The sequence below is a fragment of the Hydra vulgaris genome, chromosome 03, assembly GCF_038396675.1.
Source record: "Hydra vulgaris chromosome 03, alternate assembly HydraT2T_AEP".
NCBI lineage: Eukaryota > Metazoa > Cnidaria > Hydrozoa > Anthoathecata > Hydridae > Hydra > Hydra vulgaris.
Window position 1 is genome coordinate 60242595 of NC_088922.1, and position 23647 is coordinate 60266241.

The 23647-nt window shown below is 29.1% G+C and overlaps 2 protein-coding genes across 3 annotated transcripts in view; both read right to left on the reverse strand.

Annotated features, from left to right (window-relative positions):
* Nucleotides 1-16988, reverse strand: part of LOC105847954 (cyclin-J) — a 40182-nt gene extending 23194 nt beyond the window's left edge. For both annotated transcript variants that reach the window (XM_065793866.1, XM_065793867.1), the window contains exons 1-2: nucleotides 16661-16988; nucleotides 10775-10901 (exon numbers count right to left, since the gene is read on the reverse strand). In XM_065793866.1, the coding sequence (XP_065649938.1) occupies nucleotides 10775-10901; nucleotides 16661-16934 (401 nt within the window). In that variant the 5' untranslated portion in view covers nucleotides 16935-16988. The remainder of the gene's footprint in view (nucleotides 1-10774; nucleotides 10902-16660) is intronic.
* Nucleotides 16989-17272: 284 nt separating this feature from the next.
* LOC105847063 (gem-associated protein 6) lies at nucleotides 17273-17960 on the reverse strand. Its single transcript, XM_065791961.1, has one exon. The coding sequence runs from the start codon at nucleotides 17915-17917 to the stop codon at nucleotides 17429-17431; it is 489 nt and encodes a 162-aa protein (XP_065648033.1). The 5' UTR covers nucleotides 17918-17960; the 3' UTR covers nucleotides 17273-17428.
* Nucleotides 17961-23647: the final 5687 nt, after the last annotated feature.

Here is a 23647-nt window from a genome sequence, read left to right on the forward strand (position 1 = left end):
TTACTGCAAGATATGAAATCAGTTTAGTAAAAGAAAATAAACAATGAAGTTATACTCATATCAATAAGTAGACATTTAAAAAAATACAATGCACAAATATTTGATTTGTGCAGTATTCTAATTGCACATTTTGCGTTAAGTCCAAATGATTGCACATTCCATGAACTGTGCAATTGTCAAGATTAGAAAGAAATAAAACTTTTCTGTTAAACAGTAAACAAATCAGCTGTAGAATGACAGGACCGAAATTAGTACTGATTATCTAGTAGTAATTTATTAAACTTATCAAATGATTCAAGAAGTTTGTTAAACTTTAAGATATAAGATATAACTTTTTAGTTCTAGTTTTAGTTTTTAGATCTAATCTTCAAGTTAAAAAATTTAATTTTTTTAAAGAACCACAGATGCCGCTACAAAAAAACGACTGGTATAGGATGATTGTCTGTACCACAATTTGTGGCCTAAACTAAAAGTCCTATAACAATCAAATAAGCTTAAAACAACAAATTAAGAATTTCAATAAAAATAACAAAATTAAATTTCAATTGTCTTTCTAGCTTAACTTCTTTCAAAGTGAAAGAAAGTCACACAGATGACGCCATAAAATAGCAGAAAGTTGTGAGGGTTTCAGTACATACATCGACTATCTTATAGCCTGCTGCCACAAAGGAGTGCTGTATATATTTATATATTAGGGGCTATTCTAGGAAAAAAATTTGGGTGGTGGTACCACCCCTTCACCTCAGAGAAATTTTGCAGAAATATTGCCAAATATCAGCATTTTTTCGCGAAAAAAATAATTTTGCTGTAAAAAACATAATAAAAAAAAAGGTCCTCAATTTTTAACTTGGGCGGCGCCCAAATCGGCGCCTGAATACGGTTGACACTGTCAAAAACGGTCTAGAATAGCCACTGGATATATTAATATATAAATATGTATATAAATATTTATCTTATACTGCTGATTTAGGTGAGCAGTGTGATGCCATACTGAAATAGCCTGTTGTCAGGGGCTTCAGTACATACATCAACTGACAAATAGCCTGACTCGCAGCAGAATGCTGCTACATCAGTATGACATCACACTGCTCACCTAAATCAGCAGTATAAGATATATATATATCATTTATAAATATATATATATATATATATATATATATATATATATATATATATATATATATATATATATATATATATATATATATATATATATATAGGCTTGATATAACAAACTTTTTTATTCCGACAATTTGTCCGATAATACTTAAGTTTGGTGGACATGTCCGATAAAACCTAAAGAAATCTGATTGAACGCCATTCCTGGCCATGCATTAAATATTTTATTTTTACAACTTGACCAAGGCAGATTATTTCAAAAATGCGCTGAAAATAAAAAGATAATTTGAAAAATAATTTATCTGAAAAAAAAAATCTTAAAGAAAAAGGAAAAATCTACGCTCAAAAACTATTAAAACTTTTATAAAATAAATTTAAAAGGTAAAATATTCGTTTGAATTTTATAAAAACCATCAGACAAAAAAAAATAAATACTGAAATATAGATTTATATTTAAAACTAATTGTAACATTTTAATGTAAATTATAAAAACCAGGCTCGGAAAAAATGACTGATAGACCTCGTTTTATACCGGACAATGTCTGAGGTCCGGTATAAAACGAGGTCTGTTATATATATATATATATATATATATATATATATATATATATATATATATATATATATATATATATATATATATATATATATATATATAACATATATATATATACATATATATATACATACATATATATACATACATATATATATATATATACATATATACCTATATTTATTTTTTTACTGTAAAACATGTGCAGAGTGTTGCTACATCAACTATCATAGCCTGCTGCTACAAGGAAGTGCTACTTCATCAACTGTCTTATAGCCTGACTCGCAAAGGAGTGCCGCTACATCAACTGAGGGTTTGGTTTGGGCAGGCTATCAAATAAATCAATAAACATTTTAAAAATGTTTTTCAACTTTTTCCGGTCATTAAAATAATTTTTTTTTAAAAACCTAAAACTGACATTTTATGGTAAAAACTTAAAAACAGCCATGCAAGATATATACACATATATATATATATATATATATATATATATATATATATACATATATATATATATATATATATATATATATATATATATATATATATATATATATATATATATATATATATATATATATACATATATATATATATATATATACAAGCTTTGGCAGGAGTAAATGAGGGCACGAGCTATAAATAGCCCATCTAAACCCATCTTTGCGGGCTACACAGGCCGCCTGCCTAGATAGTCTTGCAAGGGCTTTTTTGAAAAATTAATATTATTATGTTTTGATGAAATTTTTTTTCATTCTGAAATTTTATTTTGTTCATTCTTAATGCCAGGTATAGTAAAAATTTGACTTATTAAAATAATGGAATAAAATATAACATTTTTTATTGTGCTTCTTTAGTTTATTCATTTTTCGTGTGCTTTGTAAATTTAACTAAATTTTAAAAACTTAATCGTGATATTTCTAAGCTATAAAGATATAGTGACAATTATATTAAAATCTTTTTTTAAATAAACCTTGAACCAAAGATATTCTATTCTTTTACCTTTTTTTTTTCAACTGTTAGGACTAAAACTTTAATTGTTACTATGGTTTCTGTTCAATTTACTATCATACACTTTTATGAACTTGTAATTGATTTTATTTTTGTTTTTGGAAATTAGGAGAAAATATATGATAGTTGATGTGAAATGTAAGTTAAAATCTAATTTTTAATTTTTAAGAGTCTTAGGACAAATAGGTTTTTTAAGATTCTGGTATATATATTTTTTAAATATATTCTTCTTATATAATATAACCGTGTATAAAAAAAAGTGTTAAATGAATTTTTAAATTAAACAAATCTTTTTTACATTTTTTAATGAATAGAACCAATGGAAGTGTATTAAATGCAGTTGTATTTTATATATCAGGTTTATTGCTGTTAAATATATTTAAATGTATTAAATATAGCAAAGTATAAATACGAAAATAAAATATGAAGAAATCATATAGTATAAATATTCATTTTAAATAAATTAGCCCAAAATATCATTAATTTTAAAATCAAACACAGTTTTGTCACTTTCACTTGATTCAGGTGTTTCCCATTGACTTTCACTGCTTAAACTATCGTAATCAATGTCATCTTTTTCGTCATTTACTATTATAGTAGGTTGAATTATTGGATCAAAATTAGCTGTTTGTTGTTTTTATAAAAATATATCAGTAACTTGTTCGATAAAATTTTTCTTACCATTATCACTAAAATTTGGATCATTGATTTTAATGGCTGAGATAGTGTTAAGTGTTTTGTCTTTGATTATGAGTCTTTGGTCAGACATATGCATTGTCAGAAGACTAAAGCTCATTCCACTGTTGAGTTCGACCCAGATAAGCATATGATTAAACTTGCTATTTGGCATAAATTTGGTTACTCGGTCTGTCGACTTTTTAAAGTATGGCTCCATATTTCGCTCTTGAATATTTAGCTTGCAAAGCAATTATTTTTTATGCGGAATACAGACCTTACACCACAGCTTTACAACAAATATTGTTTCATTCTCCACAATTGTTTCCTTTCCACAAACTTCATCTTTACCCTAACTTAGATATGTTGCTGGTGTAACTCTGTTACCGGAAGATGCCATTTACTTTACTGAAACTTTACTTTTTAACTTGAAAATTTGAATAACTTGAAAACTTGAATAACTTGATAGCCTGAATAACTTGATAATTTTATATCAGACACTTAATTTATACTAGAAAAATAGATTAGCAGTATGATGATTATAAATAAGATATTCAATTTTTAATAACGAGTTATATATTAGCATATTAAATAAACCGCCACCTTTTTAAAAAAAAAACAGGGAAATATGCACTACTTTTAATAACTTTAAAGAATGAAAAACTAGTTTATCAATCAATTAAGCAAAATGTGTGATTATACAAGAAAGAAATTGTCTTTGGTTTTCAGTATTCTTTCCAAAGAATACTGAAAACCCGGACTATTATGTTAAATTCTTTTGCAACACACGCATATTTTGCCTGCTTTTTAACATACTAATTATTTATCTTTTAACATAAGACAGAATAATACGAAACAGTTATAGCTGTTTGAAATAACTTATTTGATTTTTTATTTTATTTATTTTTTATATTATCAGAATATTCAAAAATTATTTTTTTCAAAATTTTTTTTAGATAACCTGAATGAAATAGTTTTGTTTTTTAACTAATAAAACAAACAATTTTACAAAATTACATCATTAGAGAAATTTTTAAAAGAATTACTAAGAAAAAACATAAAAATATATAACTTTATTTTTACCAATAAAATATATATTTTGCACAGGCTTTATTTTGCCCGTGTAAACAGACTTGCACAGGTGTGGAGGCGGGCACGGGCAATAGCCCGCCATTCCTGCGTTATATTGCGTCACTAGCGCATTTTCAAGTACCGCAACGTAATTAAAGTTATTTTATTAACGCGTTAAAAATCATACAGTTTTTTTTTCTCACTATAACAAAAGTTACAAATAAAATCTTATTTCTTATTTGAAAAATCATTTTTATCATTTTTTTCAAATCTGAACTAAACTTTATTTTGAAAAAAATATTTTTTTCATAAAATGTAACATAATATTTGTTTATTTTCTTATAATTTTACAGTTGCTTTTTGGTTATTTTATTAACTGTTAATAAATTTTTTCTTATTGATTTTGTGAACTCTTATTAATAGTGTTTTTAAACAATAAAGTGTTTTATCAGTTACCGATAACATATTTGTGATCATAGTTATTTTCATAAGTTAAATGAATGTCATTAAAACTTTACGTTATTGAATTGACAATAAACTTAAAATATCTTATTGATAAATATTCATATCAAAATAAATCGTGCATTTTTTAAACAATTATGACAAAAAATAATTTTTATATTTAAAAGGAATTTATATATTTAATTCCTTAAGATAAAACTTAAAACACTTCATTTTCTTTATCTAATTTTAACAACAGGGTAAAAATATATGAAATCATCCAAAAAAAATAATTTTTGACACCCTTACGTCTCAGAATTTGTTTATTTTTACACCACTTGCAGTCCATATCAAAAAAATATTAACTGCGAAAATTTTAATTAAAAATACCAATGGGTTCCAGAGATATCGTCACTTGAAATAATGCTGACTCAGCATTTTAGTGATTTTCTGAAGCGACTACAAAGCAACTTTGACATACAGTATCTTCATAATGGCTTGGGGAAATTTCCTAAAATTTGGTACTCTAATAGATTTTAACTTGAGAAATCCAAAAATAGCACTCTTAAGACTCGATTATCTCAAGAAATACCTCAATTATCCAATTTTGTTCAAAATTATTGACTTGTAAATTAGTGATTTTTTGAGGTAAAATGAAGACTGTGGCCCAAAATCCTGAGTAAAAAGTTTAATTGTATATCATTATTTTATTTCAGGTCTACTGAAAAAAATTAGATTCATCAATTGTCTCTCTAATACGTGATCAAAATTTGCATTTAAAAATGGTGTCTTTTTAGAAAAATTTAAATTTTGTAACCAAAGCAATAAAAATATTTTTTAAAACATTTATTTGAATAAAACATCAAATAGCGTTATTTATTGACTAGTTTAGGATATTTATAGTCATGGGCCAAGGAAGACGCCCTCCCCTCCCATGGGAGGCCCCCACGCCTCCCCCAATCTCCCTAGATTTTTTTTTAATTTTTTTTTTTACATAAAATGAATAAATAATAGTTGATTGTTAAAATACATTTTAAAAACATATTTTTTCAGTTTAAGTTTGAGAAACACTTTATTTGCGTTACTTCAAATCGATAAATACTTACCTCTTATTTCAAAGATCTTTTTACGATTTTAAGTCATAAATTTTAAAACCAAAGATATTAAAACGCTTTTAAAACATTTTGACAATCAATATCTTTATGTAGTTTTAGACTAATATAGTCATTGACATAATAAGATGGGAGTGATTTGTGATTTATTTAAACCCCCACCCCTCCTTCTCATTTTAAATGCAAAATAGGTAAATAAAATAAAAACAAAATTATTTTAAACATAATTAATTTTTTTTTGTAACCAACAGTTTATATTCTTCAAATCTAAATCAGATATGTTGTATGTACGATCTGATATTGTTCGCGGTGTAGAAATTAGGCATATAACTTCAGAATTGAGCACCCAACACTCATCAGTTCTCATTGGCCAAAAGAAGTTTTTACCTGGTCCACGTGGATGCATGAATCTGACTTTTATATCAAGCTCACTTACATCTTCAGCAATCCCTGAATATAATCCATTTTTTTAATATTTAATGAAATATCTACATAATGTTTGCTTTTTGGAATGATATCAAATATTTCAGTGCATGCATCAGTACTTATTTTTTTTATAACTTATAGTGTTTGGAGCAATTGGAATAAAATAATGATACATCCTTGTGCCAGGAACTGTTCTTCCACCTAAATATCTTTTTTCTAATTGTGCTCGTGTTTGATCAATTTCTTCTTTTGAAAATAACTTAAAATAAATTCCATTTATCTTGGCTTTACAAAAGGAGTACATTAAATTAACATCTAAAATCTGCCCAGTAGTTATTTGTTTTAGACTTTCTTGACATACTACTCTTTTAACAGTCCCACCAATACCATCACAGGGGGATTTACCATGACTGGTAGCAAAAAATACCCATTCAGCACTTAAATCAAAGTCTTTACTGTGATGACAAAGATTGATAAAGTTTTTAAAATTTTTAAATTGTGCTGCACAACCATTGAAAAAGTATTTCACACTTGATACATCAGGAAATTTATCTAGTTAGATCTTCCTGAGTCTTGTTAATAAATCCTGTGTCATGATCAACATCTTCTGAAAGGTAACAAAAAGATTTATGTTTGAGAAGTTTGTTCTCTATAAAATAAAGTACAATTGTATAAAGTGAGCATTGACTTTTGCTCCAGTGATTACTTTGAACCTCATCCTGAACAACATAATGATAGTTTTCAGCAAAATCTCCTAAAATTAAGCATTCGTTTTGGTTAAGATTTTCTTTACAGTTTTTTAAGTATCTTCTTTGTGTTTTTGCAATATATGAATGAGTGGTAAGGTTGTCAATGCTGTCACATAATAAATCATTAAATTCATCTAGTGGCAATGACTGTGAAAGTAGTGTTGTACGATCGGTACTCTGCCATTGCTTAAATACTACATCTTCTTCATGCTCATGGTCCATAAACTCCTGCACTAAAAAACTTTTTAACACTTCAATACCAGGGCATTGGTTACATCGATGCAACATACATTCTGCATTTTCAAGAGAGCAAACAATCAATGCCATGAAATCTTTATAACTTTTATTCCACCTAATGGCATCAATGAGAAATGTCGTATTTTGGTGATGTATGCAAACACATACATTGTGGGTACCTGACGCATTAGTTGTAATACACCATTTAGGTTTAAGAGTACAAAATTTTGACAAACTGACTTTGACGTTAGGGTAGTCTTTTTTAAATGCAACATGTAATTCATTAAGATTGAGTAGCAACAATCTTTTTTGAACATGTTGGTTTTTCTTAATACTTACATAATCTTTTTTTCCTGGCATCATTCTTGAAAATTCATCACTTTGATAAAAGTTAATCACTAAATTAACTGTTTCTGGTGAAAGTGGGTTTCCAGTTTTTTTTCCGGGTAATGATAGAATTCCATTCTCATTTTTAACTTTTCTTGCTGTTCAAAAAAGATATTCAGACACTTCAAAGTAGCTTGATATCTTTTTACGTGTCCATGATTTTGGTACGAGTGTTAACATTTGCACCTTATGGCAATAAGAGTCAGTCTCTGAAATTTTATTTTTTATTTCATACATTAAAATGTCTAGATCATGGTCATTGTTAATGTTGTTGTTTAAAATGGGGCTTTTAATTTCTGTTGTTAAAAAAGTTTCTTTAATATTATATGCTAATGAGACCATTTTTGCAACTCTGTCAATAGTGTTCTCAAACTTTTGTTTTGCTACAGGCAATTTGTTGTGTTTTGAAAGACTTTTTAGTTTGACTGGTGAAATTCCAAGCAATTCTATAGTGGTATCTAACTTAATTTTTTTCTCACTTTTGGATTCCCATTCCTCCTGTGAATTTAAATCTTCATCAGTTTCTATTGCTTTTTTGTAACATTTACTGCAGAATTTCCAACCTGGGGTTACATAAACATTATTTTTTTGCAAATAGTTTGCCATGTCTATGAAAATCTTTATATTACCTAAAAAACAAATTTAGTTTTACGTGGTTAAAATAACTGAAATTATCAAACATTTTATAAATAATAAATTGTTTTCTTTTAATTTCCTTATCAATTCTGTTGTAAATAAGGTAAGATTACCTTTTATAGCAATTTTTTTACTTTCCTTGTGTGTTCCAAAAGGATTGCAACACTTTGTAATTTTTCTCTCAAAATATTTTCCATAGAATTGCTCATGATAACAACATATAATTCTTATTGAACTATATTTTTCCTTTAAATTTGCTCGCCATATTATTTCTTCTTGTTTTTCACAAGGAAGATCTTTAAATTGAACAAAACCTTGTTTTCTAGAAAATCCAGTTTTGTGTCAATGAATGTTAAGACTTTTTCCAATGTCACATTTCTCCATAATAATTATTTTTATTATTTATTACCTAAAAAAATAATATAAAAACTATAAAATTAAAAGTAATTCTTTAAGAAAATACAAACAAGTAAATACCTTTAAAAAGAACAAAACAAAACTTATGTTTGTTTTTTATATAAAAGGAGGTTTTAAGTCACCAATTTGAAATAATGAATTTTTTTTTTCAAAATTAAAATTAAATTGTATGTTTTTGCATTATTTATTCATTTTATGCAAGAAAAAAAAAAAAAAAAATCTAGGGAGATTGGGGGAGGGGCTTAGGGGCCTCCCATGGGAGGGGAGGGCGTCTTCCTTGGCCTATGACTATAAATGTCCTAAACTAGTCAATAAATGACACTATTTGATGTTTTATTCAAATAAATGTTTTAAAAAATATTTTTATTGCTTTGGTTACAAAATTTAAATTTTTCTAAAAAGACACCATTTTTAAATGCAAATTTTGATCACGTATTAGAGAGACAATTGATGAATCTAATTTTTTTCAGTAGACCTGAAATAAAATAATGATATACAATTAAACTTTTTACTCAGGATTTTGGGCCATAGTCTTCATTTTACCTCAAAAAATCACTAATTTACAAGTCAATAATTTTGAACAAAATTGGATAATTGAGGTATTTCTTGAGATAATCGAGTCTTAAGAGTGCTATTTTTGGATTTCTCAAGTTAAAATCTATTAGAGTACCAAATTTTAGGAAATTTCCCCAAGCCATTATGAAGATACTGTATGTCAAAGTTGCTTTGTAGTCGCTTCAGAAAATCACTAAAATGCTGAGTCAGCATTATTTCAAGTGACGATATCTCTGGAACCCATTGGTATTTTTAACTAAAATTTTCGCAGTTAATATTTTTTTGATATGGACTGCAAGTGTTGTAAAAATAAACAAATTTTGAGACGTAAGGGTGTCATGGTCTGGATGATTTCATATATTTTTACCCAACAACAAAAAAATTATTGAACAAACTGTTTCTTTAACAAAAAATCCATTAGTTAACAATTGCGGTTAAATGGTTTTACTTATGACTTTATTTCTTCTGAATAAACGTCACAAGATAATTTAAATATTCTAAAAGATAAAAGTTTTTGCGTAACGCAAAACTGCTGAACACGTAGGCAATTAGCTTTTTGCAAGCAAAATGTGAGCTGCGTATTGCTTCTTAACAAGGCATGATATATATATATATATATATATATATATATATATATATATATATATATATATATATATATATATATATATATATATATATATATATATATATATATATTTACAACCCTAGGAATTAGGAAAAATGAGGTCGGCAAAAATTTGCTGACCTCAATCTTTTTGAGGTCGGCATCAGGTCGCCAATAATTATTTGATACAAAGGTGTGACCATAAAACAAAGAAAGGAGGTCGGCAATTTTTTGCTGACCTCAAAACACTTTCAGGTCAAAAACCAAAAGCTCTTGCCAGAAGCAGTTTAGAGAAGCCGCTCACAAGGCTCGCCATGTTTGTTTTAGAAGAGCTTTTCTTTGCTCTCGCACTCATTTACTCCCGCTGAGGCCTATATATATATGTATATATATATATATGTATATATATATATGTATATATATTTATATGTATATATATATATATGTATATATATGTATATATATATGTATATATATATGTATATATATATGTATATATATATGTATATATATATATATATGTATGTATATATGTATATATATATATATATTTATATATATATATATATATATATTTATATATATATATATATATATATATATATATATATATATATATATATATATATATATATATATATATATATAAACACACACATGTTACAAAATACTTGCATAAATACATGCAAGTATTTTGTAACATATATGTGTGTATTTTACAAATTATAGTTAAATTTAAAGCAATAAATACTATAAAAATGACAAAAATAAAAACCTCCAATCCAATGACTGCATGATATTAAGCTCCATTTGCATGAAGTCATCTTGTTCAAATGAATTTGCAACAAAACATTTTAATGTTGAAATCAGTGGAATACGATTATCAGTTTCATCTAATTTTGCTAAAAAATAATTATATTTTTATAATGAACTTTTAATTTCAAAACATAAACACAATTATAAAAAATAAAAAAAAATTAATTTCACAAAACTTTGAAAATATATATGGTAGGTTAAATAATAACAGAAAACGTATTTTTTTCTCTTAGAATCACAATAGTAATGTCTGACTATTTAAAATCATAGCAGCGCATATTGGTTAATTTTAAAAGATTTAATTTTAAAAGATTAGTTATACTAATTCTAAAATTACTTCATTATTCACATATGGTACCAATGTGAAAGCAACAGCAATAAAAATAAATAAAAACTTTTAATATTTCTTTTTTAAATACATAAAATATTATACTTTTACAAATCTTGCCTCATAAACTACATTTTCAAAAGATTTACTTTACAATTTAAACTTTCTAAATGATAAAACTGAAAACAAAAGTATCATAAAAATATATGTATATATATATATTTTTCTTCATATCCAACAAGGCTACAAGCAACTACTATAAGAATTGGAAGTTACTGGAAGAGAAAATATTAAATTTACAAAGTATGATATCGATTAACAGACAAATTAAAGGATTTCAAATTATATGAATCAGGAAAGCAAGATGAAGGAAGCGAATTCAAGAGCAGATCTTCGAGGAAAAAAACTAGACGAATAAGCGTTTTTAGAGCACTTAGGAACAGTCACAGAAAAAGGATGAGACTTAATTGAATGACAAGTAACATGAAAATGAATTTTAGTAGATGGCACAAGAGACGCTAGCTCTTTTGAGCAGTGCCCATTATAGTATTTGTAGAAAAGAGAAAGAGAAGCAACATTACAACGATGTGATAATGGTTGAAGGTTGGCTGCACCTAGTCTATAAAAGAAAGGGCATCATTAGAAGAACCGCCCCAGATATGGCAACAGAATTCCATACAAGGCCGGATTTGAGATTTATAGAGATAGAGAATAGAATCTGGAGTAAGAAAGTGTCAAGCTCGATAAAGAGATGCAACCTAAGCAGACGCCAACCCTGCAACTGATTTGATATATGTTTTCCAAGAAAGATTGGAAGTAAGAGTTAATCCTAGAAGATGAAGAGTGGATGACTCATCGAGTACATCACCGTTCATAAATATAAGAAGTTCCAAACTATTGCGATAACAATTGGCTGAAAAAAACTTTTTTTATCTGAATTGAAGTTCACCAGCCACTGTAAGCCCCATGCTGTAGCAAAAGTGAGATCATTTTCAAGCTCAAATGCCCCCTCCAAGCAATCAGAGGGTGTTGGTTTCTTATCACAACAAGAATAAATGGTAGTATCATCAGCAAACAATGCCACCTTAGATGTGAGAATATCTGGAAGATCATTAATGTAAATTAAAAAGAGTATAGGGCCAAGGATAGAACCTTGAGGAACCCCTGAAGTTACAGAAGAAGAGTGCTGTCCATCGAGGACAACTTTTATACTACGATTGGAAAGGAAGGATTCAATAATCTTAAAGATGTTGCCACCATAAGAAGAAAGCTTATGGAGAAGACCAGCATGCCAAACTTTATCAAACGCTTTTGAAATGTCAAGAGCGATGGCCTTAACCTCTCCACCTTTATTTAATGCACGATAAAACTTATCAGTTATTACTGTTAGCAAATCAGCTATAGAACGAGATGATCAAAATCCATACTGATGGTCAGAAAGTAAGTTATTAGATTCAAGATGAGAGATTAAGTGTTTGTTAATTAAAGATTCAAAAACCTTGCTTATGATAGGAAGAAGTCTAATCGGACGGTAGTTAGACGAATCAGATCGCTCTCCAGAATTTTTGAAGATAGGGATAATGGATGCTGCTTTCCAGCAGGCTGGAAAACAAGACTCTGATAAGCATTTGTTAAATAGTTTTGAGAGTATAGACGATAGCTCCGGAGAACACTTATGCAAGACAATAACAGGTATGTTGTCCGGGCCAGAAGCTGTAGAAGTATCTAGACAGGAAATCACTTAAGATACAGAAGCAAGAGTGATATGAATGTCAAGCAATGGATCAACCTGTTTGTTGGCAATATCAGGTAAAACGCAACTAGTGGAATCAAGAGATGATATTGATGAAAAGTTTTTAGCAAACAATTCAGCTTTGTCTTTAAGTGAGGTCACAAAGTCTGAACCATACAAGAGAGGTGGAATTAAAGATTTGCCCTTATTATTGATATTATTAAAGATTCTTCAGAAATCACGCGAGCCTAATTTTTGAAATGAGATACGAAATTTCATGACCTGAGAATAGCGGGCTTTGGCGTTAGACAAAATCTTTTTACATTGGTTTCTAGCAGTAATAAACAGACATCTGTTTTCTGGAGAATTGTTTTGCTGATAAATAAGTAGTGGTTTCGATTGGCAATCGCAGCAGCACAGTGTGAGGAAAACCATGGAGTAGAGAGTGAGGCTTGACCTGGAATTGTCGAGAGGGAAAAAAAGATTCCATACCAGCCTGAATCCACTAAGTTATGTAAGAAGCACATTTGTTGACAGGAAAACGAAAGATTTTTACCCAAGCGCCATCACGAAGAAAATCACAGAAAGAATCTCAGTCAGCTTTACTGTAGTTGTAAGAGGTTCGATAATAGGGGGATTCAGGTGATGAAGAAGAATAAGATATTAGTTTTAGAGAGATCAAACTGTGATCAGAAGCACCTAAGGGTGAATGTGGAGAAACTGAGCACTGACTAGGATCAGAAACAAGACATAAGTCGAGTAGAGAAGGTAAATGACTCGAATTGTCTGGAAAACGAGTTCGAAAGCTAACTAAATGAGTTTGAGAAGGCAAAACTATTTGAGGATTGAGAAAGGCAAAAGTTGTGGGCTTTAATGCCTGCAGAACAGTGACACTAGAGCCAAGCCATTCAGAGTGGTGAGCATTAAAGTCACCGACAACAACTATATTAGCTGATGGATAAAGAGAGAGGGCTTGGTCAATATGATCAGAAATAACATCAAAAAGAGTGTATTCTTGAGATGAAGGAGAGCGATATTGAGATGAAGGAGAGCGATATACCTAAATACCCTTGAGATGAAGGAGAGCAATATACCTAAAACCTTTAAGGTCTTTAAGTAACTGTTTCCAAGTATTTTAACTTATCCTCTATTTTAATGTAACTCATAACTAGATATTAGTTGCTTGCAATTTTGTAGGAAGTAAATTAGAGTTTAAAAATATATAAATATATGCCAGTATTTAATAAATAGTAAATGTAAGTAAAAAAATTTTAATACAAAAGTATTATAAATTTTTTTCTAGCCCCGCCTATCAATTCCTGCTTAGTCTTATAATTTTACCAGGACCAGGGGCCGGGTGTGCAAAAAGTCTCCTTTTTAGCCGGGGACAGGGCCGGGGCCCCAGTCATTTTATAGCTGCAAGTGCAGGTCCAGCTATGTTTACAATGCATTTTTGCACCTTGACTAAAAGAGAAAGGCATTATTCAAAGATCCGCTCCAGATATGCCAACAATATTCCATACAAGGACGAATTTGAGATTTATAGAAATAATGAATAGAATCCGGAGTAAGAAAGTGGCAAGCACGGTAAAGAGATGCAAATTTAGCAGAAACTTTTTAATTTTTTAATTGATTTAAAAGATGAGAAGTAAGAGTGAATCCTAAAAGATTGACAGATGACTTATAGAGTACATTACTGTTTATAAATATAGGAAGATCTAGATTATTGCAATAACGATTAGTTGTAAAAAATCACTCCAGCTTCTGTATCTAAAGTGATTTCCTGTCTAGATACTTCTACAGCTTCTGGCCCGGACAACATACCTGTTATTGTCTTGCATAAGTGTTCTCCGGAGCTATCATCTATACTCTCAAAACTATTTAACAAATGCTTATCAGAGTCTTGTTTTCCAGCCTGCTGGAAAGCAGCATCCATTATCCCTATCTTCAAAAATTCTGGAGAGCGATCTGATTTGTCTAACTACCGTCCGATTAGACTTCTTCCTATCATAAGCAAGGTTTTTGAATCTTTAATTAACAAATACTTAATCTCTCATCTTGAATCTAATAACTTACTTTCTGACCATCAGTAAGGATTTCGATCATCTCGTTCTATAGCTGATTTGCTAACAGTAATAACTGATAAGTTTTATCGTGCATTAGATAAAGGTGGAGAGGTTAAGGCCATCGCTCTTGACATTTCAAAAGCTTTTGATAAAGTTTGGTATGCTGGTCTTCTCCATAAGCTCTCTTCTTATGGTGGCAACATCTTTAAGATTATTGAATCCTTCCTTTCCAATCGTAGTATAAAAATTGTCCTCGATGGACAGCACTCTTCTTCTTATTCTGTAACTTCAGGGGTTCCTCAAGGTTCTATCCTTGGCCCTATACTCTTTTTAATTTACATTAACGATCTTCTAGATATTCTCACATCTAAGGTGGCATTGTTTGCTGATGATACTACCATTTATTCTTGTCGTGATAAGAAACCAACACCCTCTGATTGCTTAGAGGGATTATTTGAGCTTGAAAAGGATCTCACTTTTGCTACAGCATGGGGCTTACAGTGGCTGGTGAACTTCAATACAGATAAAACTCAATTTTTTTCAGCCAATCGTTATCGCAATAATTTAGATCTTCCTATATTTATGAACGGTGATGTACTTGGTGAGTCATCTACGCTTCATCTTCTAGGGTTAACTCTTACTTTCAATCTTTCTTGGAAACCATATATCAAATCAGTTGCAAAATTAGCATCTGCTAAGGTTGCATCTCTTTATCGAGCTTGACACTTTCTTACTCCAGATTTTATTCTCTATCTCTATAAATCTCAAATCCGACCTTGTATGGAATACTGTTGCCATATCTGGGGCGAATCTTCTAGTGATGTCTTTTCTCTTTTAGACAAGGTGCAAAAACGCATTGTAAATATAGTTGGACCTGCTCTTGCAGTCAACCTCCAACCATTATCACATTGTAGAAATGTTGCTTCTCTTTCTCTTTTCTACAAATACTATAATGGGCACTGCTCTAAAGAGCTAGCCTCTCCTATGCCATCTACTAAAATTCATTCTCATGTTACTCGTCATTCAATTAAGTCTCATCCTTTTTCTGTGACTGTTCCTAAGTGCTCCAAAAACGCTTATTCGTCTAGTTTTTTTCCTCGAACGTCAGCTCTTTGGAATTCCCTTCCTTCATCTTGTTTTCCTGATTCATATAATTTGCAATCCTTTAAGTTGTCTGTCAATCGTTATCTTGCTCTGCAATCTTCATCTTTTCACTTTCAGTAACTTTCAACTTTAATTAGTGGCTGCTTGTTGGAAACGAAGATGTTAAAAAAAAAAAAAAAAAAAAAGCACATTTGTCAGCAGGAAGATGATAGATTTCTACCCAAGGTCCAACACAAAGAAAATCATGGAAAGAGTCCCAGTAAACTTTAAGGTAGTTGTAAGAGGTACAATGATAGAGGGATACTGATGATGAAGAAGAATGAGATAATAGTTTCAGAGAGATCAAACTGTGACCATAGGTGCTCCTAAGGGTGAATGTGGAGAAACTGAGCACTAACTAGGAAACAAGACATAAGTTAAGTAGAGAAAGTAAATGATTCGGATTGTCTGGAAAGGGAGTTAGAAAGTTGAGTATTTATATATTTTATAATATATATATATATATATATATATATATATATATATATATATATATATATATATATATATATATATATATATATATATATATATATATATCATATTTTTGGCAAAGGTAAAACTTAAAATTTAAACCTGCTATCCATAAACAACAAAGAGCAAGTAGATTTAATTGAGATCTTTTTGAAAATTCCCATTTCTCCATCATTGTATCCATATAAACAACAGATAAATGCAAAATACCATGAGAGAGAAACAATTTCTCACTAATAACTGCCAACCAGTCAATAAGCAATCGTCGGTAGCATAATTGACTTGATGTTCCATGAAATTTTGGAATCTCTAACTCTTTTGAACGAAGCACAAGAAGAATTTCATCAGCAATTTCATAGTTTTTAATTTGTTCCATTTAGCTATTATCAATACATTTGTATAAAATTTCTTATCTTAACTCATAACTAAAAAAAAATACAGATAAAAACGTAAAAGTTGGTAGTAACAACTTTTTAAAATAAAATCATTCAAAAATTTTTTCAACTATTTCTATTCAAATTGCAACAGTACAAATGCTAATAAAATATTAAAAAATAAATTCTGGTCATGACATTAACCAGATATATATATATATATATATATATATATATATATATATATATATATATATATATATATATATATATATATATATATATATATATATATATTATATATATATATATATATACCATCAAGAAACTGTAGAAACTATTCTCAAAATACCTAAACTCAAAATAAAAGAAATCTTTAAATACTGCTTGATTTTATCATACAAACTTTAAATATTTCTAGAAACCGAATACTATATTGCAAATTGGAATTTTCAACCAAAAAAAAATTCATAAAAAGTCAATTTGAGAGTATTAACTACATTTCATAACTATTCTGACATGTCTCTACTATTCTCATTACTCGATCCAAAACAATAGTATTGGCGCTACGACATGTATCAACAGTATATGGAGGCTCAATAATTGCAATACCATTTACAACAGATAGAATACCATTATCCTGAACAGAAACAGGCAGTCTGTTTAACTCAAGTAACTGATAAAGTTTATTTTTACGTTTTAGCAAATCTTCAGAAGTAAATTGATGCTGCTCTGGAAACAGTTTTCTTAAAAAAACTTCTTTGAATTGTAAATACTCTGCACGATTTAAATGCTCTATATCCATGACTTGGATATCTATCAAATCATGTGAAAGTACAACTTCAACCATTAAATTTGAATTTTTTTTAGTAATTAACACAACACTACTTGTAACAGGATCAATAGTAAAACACTCTCCGCATAACTTCATACCATTTTTGAATTGTAAACAAACAAATTTATCTATAAATTCTAATTGAGCCATGAGAATCTGGATTCATACAATTTACAATAAATTTGATAAAAAAACATATATATCATTAAAATATCATTAAAAAGATAATATCATGCTAATAACAAAAAATATAAATTATAATAATTACAAATTATAAGTGAATTAAAGATTTATTATAAGTAAATTAAACATTGGAACTTTAATAAACTTATAAACTTCATCATTAACTGAATCATATAATTATTCTGTCAATATTTGTTAAAATTCAAAAATACTTAAGTATTTTTGTATTTTAACAAATATTGGCAGATTAATTATATATATCTTAATACTTAAGAGCAGTGACATTGTACAGATATTAAAACACTTAAGTTCAAAACGTTTTTCTTGGATAGGTCATTTTTGACAAGAAATTTTACTTGGGAGTTAAAGAACCACTAGTGACAAGTGACAATTATCCTCAGTTTATCTATAATAGTATTAAATAAAACAAAAACGGAGACAGTCACAAAAATAAGGTTGTAGTGCATGTGTATATAATTGTAGTAACGGTGCTCGTTCTTCAACTTTTCGTAATTACTTTGGAATTTCAATCAAAAGAAAAACCAGAAAGGTGTGGAAAGCAACAGTGGGGATTGTATTGAAAGTTATTAAGCTAATATTTTGAATTATTTCTAAGCAACAGGTAAGCAAAAGTATTTTTATATAACCAAGCCAGCGCCTTGTCTCTGGTACACTTCTTTAGAAACAGTTACCAGCTTTGCACCGGCAGAATTTGCTTATTACTATTATAAAAGATGATTGAATTGTGCATTTTAGTGAAGTATTGCTCAAAACAAATTAAATGTGCTTAATATAATATCTGGAAATAAATTATTGTTTAGATAAAAAAATAATTTTAAAATTTTATTGTTAAATCAATTTTCCAGTCAGCCATGCTTAGGACCCTAGAATAAATAGGCTAGCAAGTAGCTTGTGACATTTGCACTAATTAAGACACCGACGTGACCACGAGGATCGCGAGCTTAATCGGGTTTAAAAAGCGGTAAAGTTTTCTACGATGCTAAGTTGAAAGTTTTATTAATCGTTTTGATACTTAAAAACAAAAAATTACAAAAAACAGTTTTTTTAGCTAGGAAAATATTTAATTCAACAACAATAACAACAACAAAAAGTTGTTAAAAACAAAAAAAAAAATTTTCAACAACTTTTTGTTTTTAACAATTTTTTTTTTTTTTTTCTAAAGGCTTTAGAAAAAAAAGTGGGGGTAGGAGGGCCATTGCCCCTGCAATTCTTCCCCTCCTCTCCACCTCCCGGAGTCGTCGGCTCTGACTTAGCCTTTTGCTACTCGCCTTGTCAATTCTTATTTAAATGCCTATAAATTGGTGTCCAAAAGAAAGTGTAAAAGTGGACTACAAATTTATATTGACCTCTTGCCTCCATCCAGGATATCTGTATCCAGGTGCTAGATGGGTTAACAAATCACAATCTTTATCGTCAATAAATGTATACTTCTTCCATAAAATTATAAATACATAAAATTATAATTTCTAAAACGGGAAATAAAAAACTTTGTTGCCGAAAAAATATTTTATTCCACATAATATCGCACCTGGGTTACAAATGAAGGGTGCAAGGAAAAAACAGGGAATGTCAGTTTTTGAAAATATTGAAATTTTTTTATTAACATGTTGTTCAAATCATAAACTACCTTCAGTGCTAAATTTGAAGCAAGTAAATAAAAATCAATGGTCTAATTTAGTGATAAGGAAAGGAAAAAACATAACGTTCGGGAAGACTTTGAAAACTAAATTTGATTTATCTCAGTTTGCGAAAAACTGACATCCTCTGTTCTTACCTTGCACCATTCAAATGCAATCTTTAATTGTATATTACAATTTTAAAAAAGTTTCCTTATTTTGACATTTTATTGTTCCTATGGTGAGAAATTGCTCAAATTTATTATAGTGTTTGATAAAAATAAAACAAGTACAGAAACGTGCGTTAAGACGGTTGCCTCGACACCTTAAAATGATATATTGTATTAGTTTGTTATAGTCTAAAAATTAACTAATCCTTTGTAAATAAATTTTATGTTTATAGCCCGTATAATATTGTTCAGTGGCCCGTAGACAAAACTTATCTTTTTAATTACAACCATACAAACCAACAATTATACAACCAGTGGTGAACTCTGCACTTTGTTTAACCTGTCAACCCTATTAATACGTCTCTGTTGCCAAAACAAATTTAAGTGCTATATAATCATTTTCAAAGAGTTAACAACTTTTCCACTTTACGGAGAAAGGATCAATAGAGTTGCATTAGTTACATTTCACTATTACTGCTGAAACCTCCTTACATGATACATTCTGGTTATTTCGCAAGCAAAGTTGTAATGTTTTAGCGACATTAAAATGACCAATTGAATGAACTTTCCATATGTCTTTTTGTTCAAGTAACCCAGCTGCACACACTGTTCTGCACCATTTTTGAGGGATTCGTGTGATTCGATCGACCAAATTATTTCATATTGAATCCATTGTACTACAATCTGGATATTTTTTGCCACTTCCATAATAGTATTCAACCGTCTTTGTACGAGCAATTGAAAATTCTCCGAGTTTTTACGCAATATTCTTCCTTCGAAACTGCGTTTAACCATCCCACGTTGCTCTAGCTATCACTGTATACTGTTAACTCCTTTATGCCCCACTTACTTGCTTAGTTTAGTCCTCGAAGTATCAAATCCAGTTCACTTATATTGATATGGTGCGTGTCACTCACTTGTCGTAGCCATGCTGCGTCTTCAACGACTACTCCTCCAATTAGCAGAACTACCCCAAATTCTATGGGTGATGCATTAAAAAAAAAGCTCAGCTTTTCAATTCACTGGTACCAGCCATTTCCCACCAACCGGGTTCTATTTTTCCACTTTCTTTACAATCTTCAGAAATAAAGTTACACCAAGGGATATTTCCAGCTAAACGTTTAATCAATGTAGTTATCACATGTTTTCTTTACGGTTGGATTTAAATTGAGCACGTGGCAAAGAATTGTAATCATTATTGTTAGAGCCACATTGATGCCAAAACACATTCTGGTAAAACAATACTGTTTCCCATTTATAATTACGTTTGATAGGGAGTTTAGGCAATATTTATAGCAAATGTAAATATTTTTTATATTAAATGCATTATATTTCTTAATATATTTCCTTTTCAAAATGGTTTCAACCACCTCTGTAGCTTATTTAGTTCCAAAGATATACGTGTTTTAATATTTTCAATTCATAGACTTTTTATGAAATATTTTCTTAAAGTATCTCGTTCAATTTTTGGCACCGAAAATAAAAACTTTTTTATCTTTTTTTTTTTTTGCGTATAAAGTTGCGTAAACTAACTAATAATAAAATTTTATTAGAAAATAAATTGTAAATCTAAATTATTTGAACCATTCATAAGAAGAATTTTTTTTTGGAAGGGGGGGGGGGTTAACGCAGACGTACCATGAAGTAGTCAAATAACTGTATAATATGTTTGAATATGTTTTAAACCTTTTTGACACAAAATAAATTTTCAAATGTTTTAATTTATAATACGTTGAGCGTAACAAAACTTTGATGATAAATATTAACTTAAATTAATTTTATTTTTCTTTAATAAATTATCAATTGAACAACGTGGACCCAAATAAAACACGCCGAAAACGTCAAAATACGTACAAAATAAAAATAAATCTAAAATTTATTTTTACACAAACAAAAAAAGAAATTAGTCAAAGACTTGTTAATAATTTCAGTATTGTTATAGATTCAAAAAAAGATTTAACCACTTATAGTCTACTGATTCGACTAATTTATTGTTTTCAGCACCTATCATAATATAAAAAATGTTATATTTTTTAATGGGGTTAGGGTTTTTAACTTTTTAAAAATTTTGAAAACAATGAATGAAAAACTCGTTGAATTGTTCTATTTCATTGTGTTTGGCTTTATTTGATTGTGTACTCTCGAGTCCTTAACTCAAGAAGGGGGGCGTTTATTATTTTTGGGAAACTTTGCCACCCACACTAAGCTTATTAAGACCCCCTCCCGTTTATTAACTTTTACTTGTTTTAACAAAAAAATTATATCTAAAAACTAAAAAAAAATCAGTGAAAATCAGCTTTAAAAATCATAAAATACATACTAGTTACTGATAAGTAATAAAACTTTCAGTGTAAATTCTGACCCTCCCCTCCCCCGGTTCATTAAATCTTGACTTAACCCCCCATCCACTTTTATTACCCCTCTCTTGTATTAAGAAATTGAGATTACATAGATTAACAGACACATGGAAATACTTATATGGATTATCTTATCTATCTATTTGTCTTAAACTTTTTAATAGATGTTTTAATTCGTTTTGTCTTTGAAATAAATTATTGCACTATTAATGTACCCAAATTTGACTATATGTTGCAAATTATTTGAACTCAGAAAAAATATTTTAATTATCGAATTTCAATTCAAACTTCAGAGTAGGCTGTGTGTGTATTGTTAACAAACAATTTTATACATAATTTGCCTTGGCTATTCCGTTCATAAATTAGACAAAAATTGTCTAACTTACTTAACGAAGTGCACCAACGAGAAGGTAAGCCATAGGACTTTGCACTCCATCCGTGAGCTGTCATGTTGCCTAAGGTTAGCCCTCCATTTCTGGATTCTTTCCTTTACTTGATAGGCAGTTCATGTAAAAGTAATAGTAAATTAGCCTAAGGTTAGCCCTCCATTTCTGGATTCTTTCCTTTACTTGATAGGCAGTTCATGTAAAAGTAATAGTAAATTAGCCTAAGGTTAGCCCTCCATTTCTGGATTCTTTCCTTTACTTGATAGGCAGTTCATGTAAAAGTAATAGTAAATTAGCCTAAGGTTAGCCCTCCATTTCTGGATTCTTTCCTTTACATGATAGGCAGTTCATGTAAAAGTAATAGTAAATTAGCCTAAGGTTAGCCCTCCAATTCTGGATTCTTTCCTTTACTTGATAAGCAGTTAATGTAAAAGTAATAGTATTTTTGCATAAGCTTTTTTTTTTTTTTTTTTAATAATAAAAATGTGCAGTTAAGCTGCAAATAAACAACAACAAATAAACAAAATTGGTACAGATAAACATATCAGATATGATTCATACTATTTGTAAAGATAAAAACCACTGAACTCAAATGCAGTAAAAACAAACTATTAGAACATAACAATAAAAGAAATAAGATTAATATATACTGTAACATAATTCTAAATTTACATTAAATAAAATTACCTCGCAACCCTAGCTACAAAGAATAAGATCACCTTTTTCAAAATCAATCAATAAAGGAAATGACCATACTTCATCAGGTTCGTTATTATACTTAACAAGGTATGTAGTTCTTCTACCGTTTAATTGATCAATTTGAACCACTTGCGCACATTCCCAAGATACTTTAAGAGCATCTTCTTCTCTAACACGATGTTGTATAGAAAAACCTACAAAATCAGATGGATTGTTAATAAATTTTGATAAGGAGTGCTTTTTTGTTGCTCTATTAGTTTGTTTAGTCTTGCATCCTGAATTTTTTCCATTAATTCTTTTTTTTGTTTTCAACAGCTGCATCACGTATTGTACGAGGCTTTAAATTATTACTTATATTATTACTTAAAGATTGTTTGTTTGGTGTTAAATTTGCTTGAATAACAATAAGAAGATTTTGATATAATTCCTCTGAAGACAAGTTTATTCT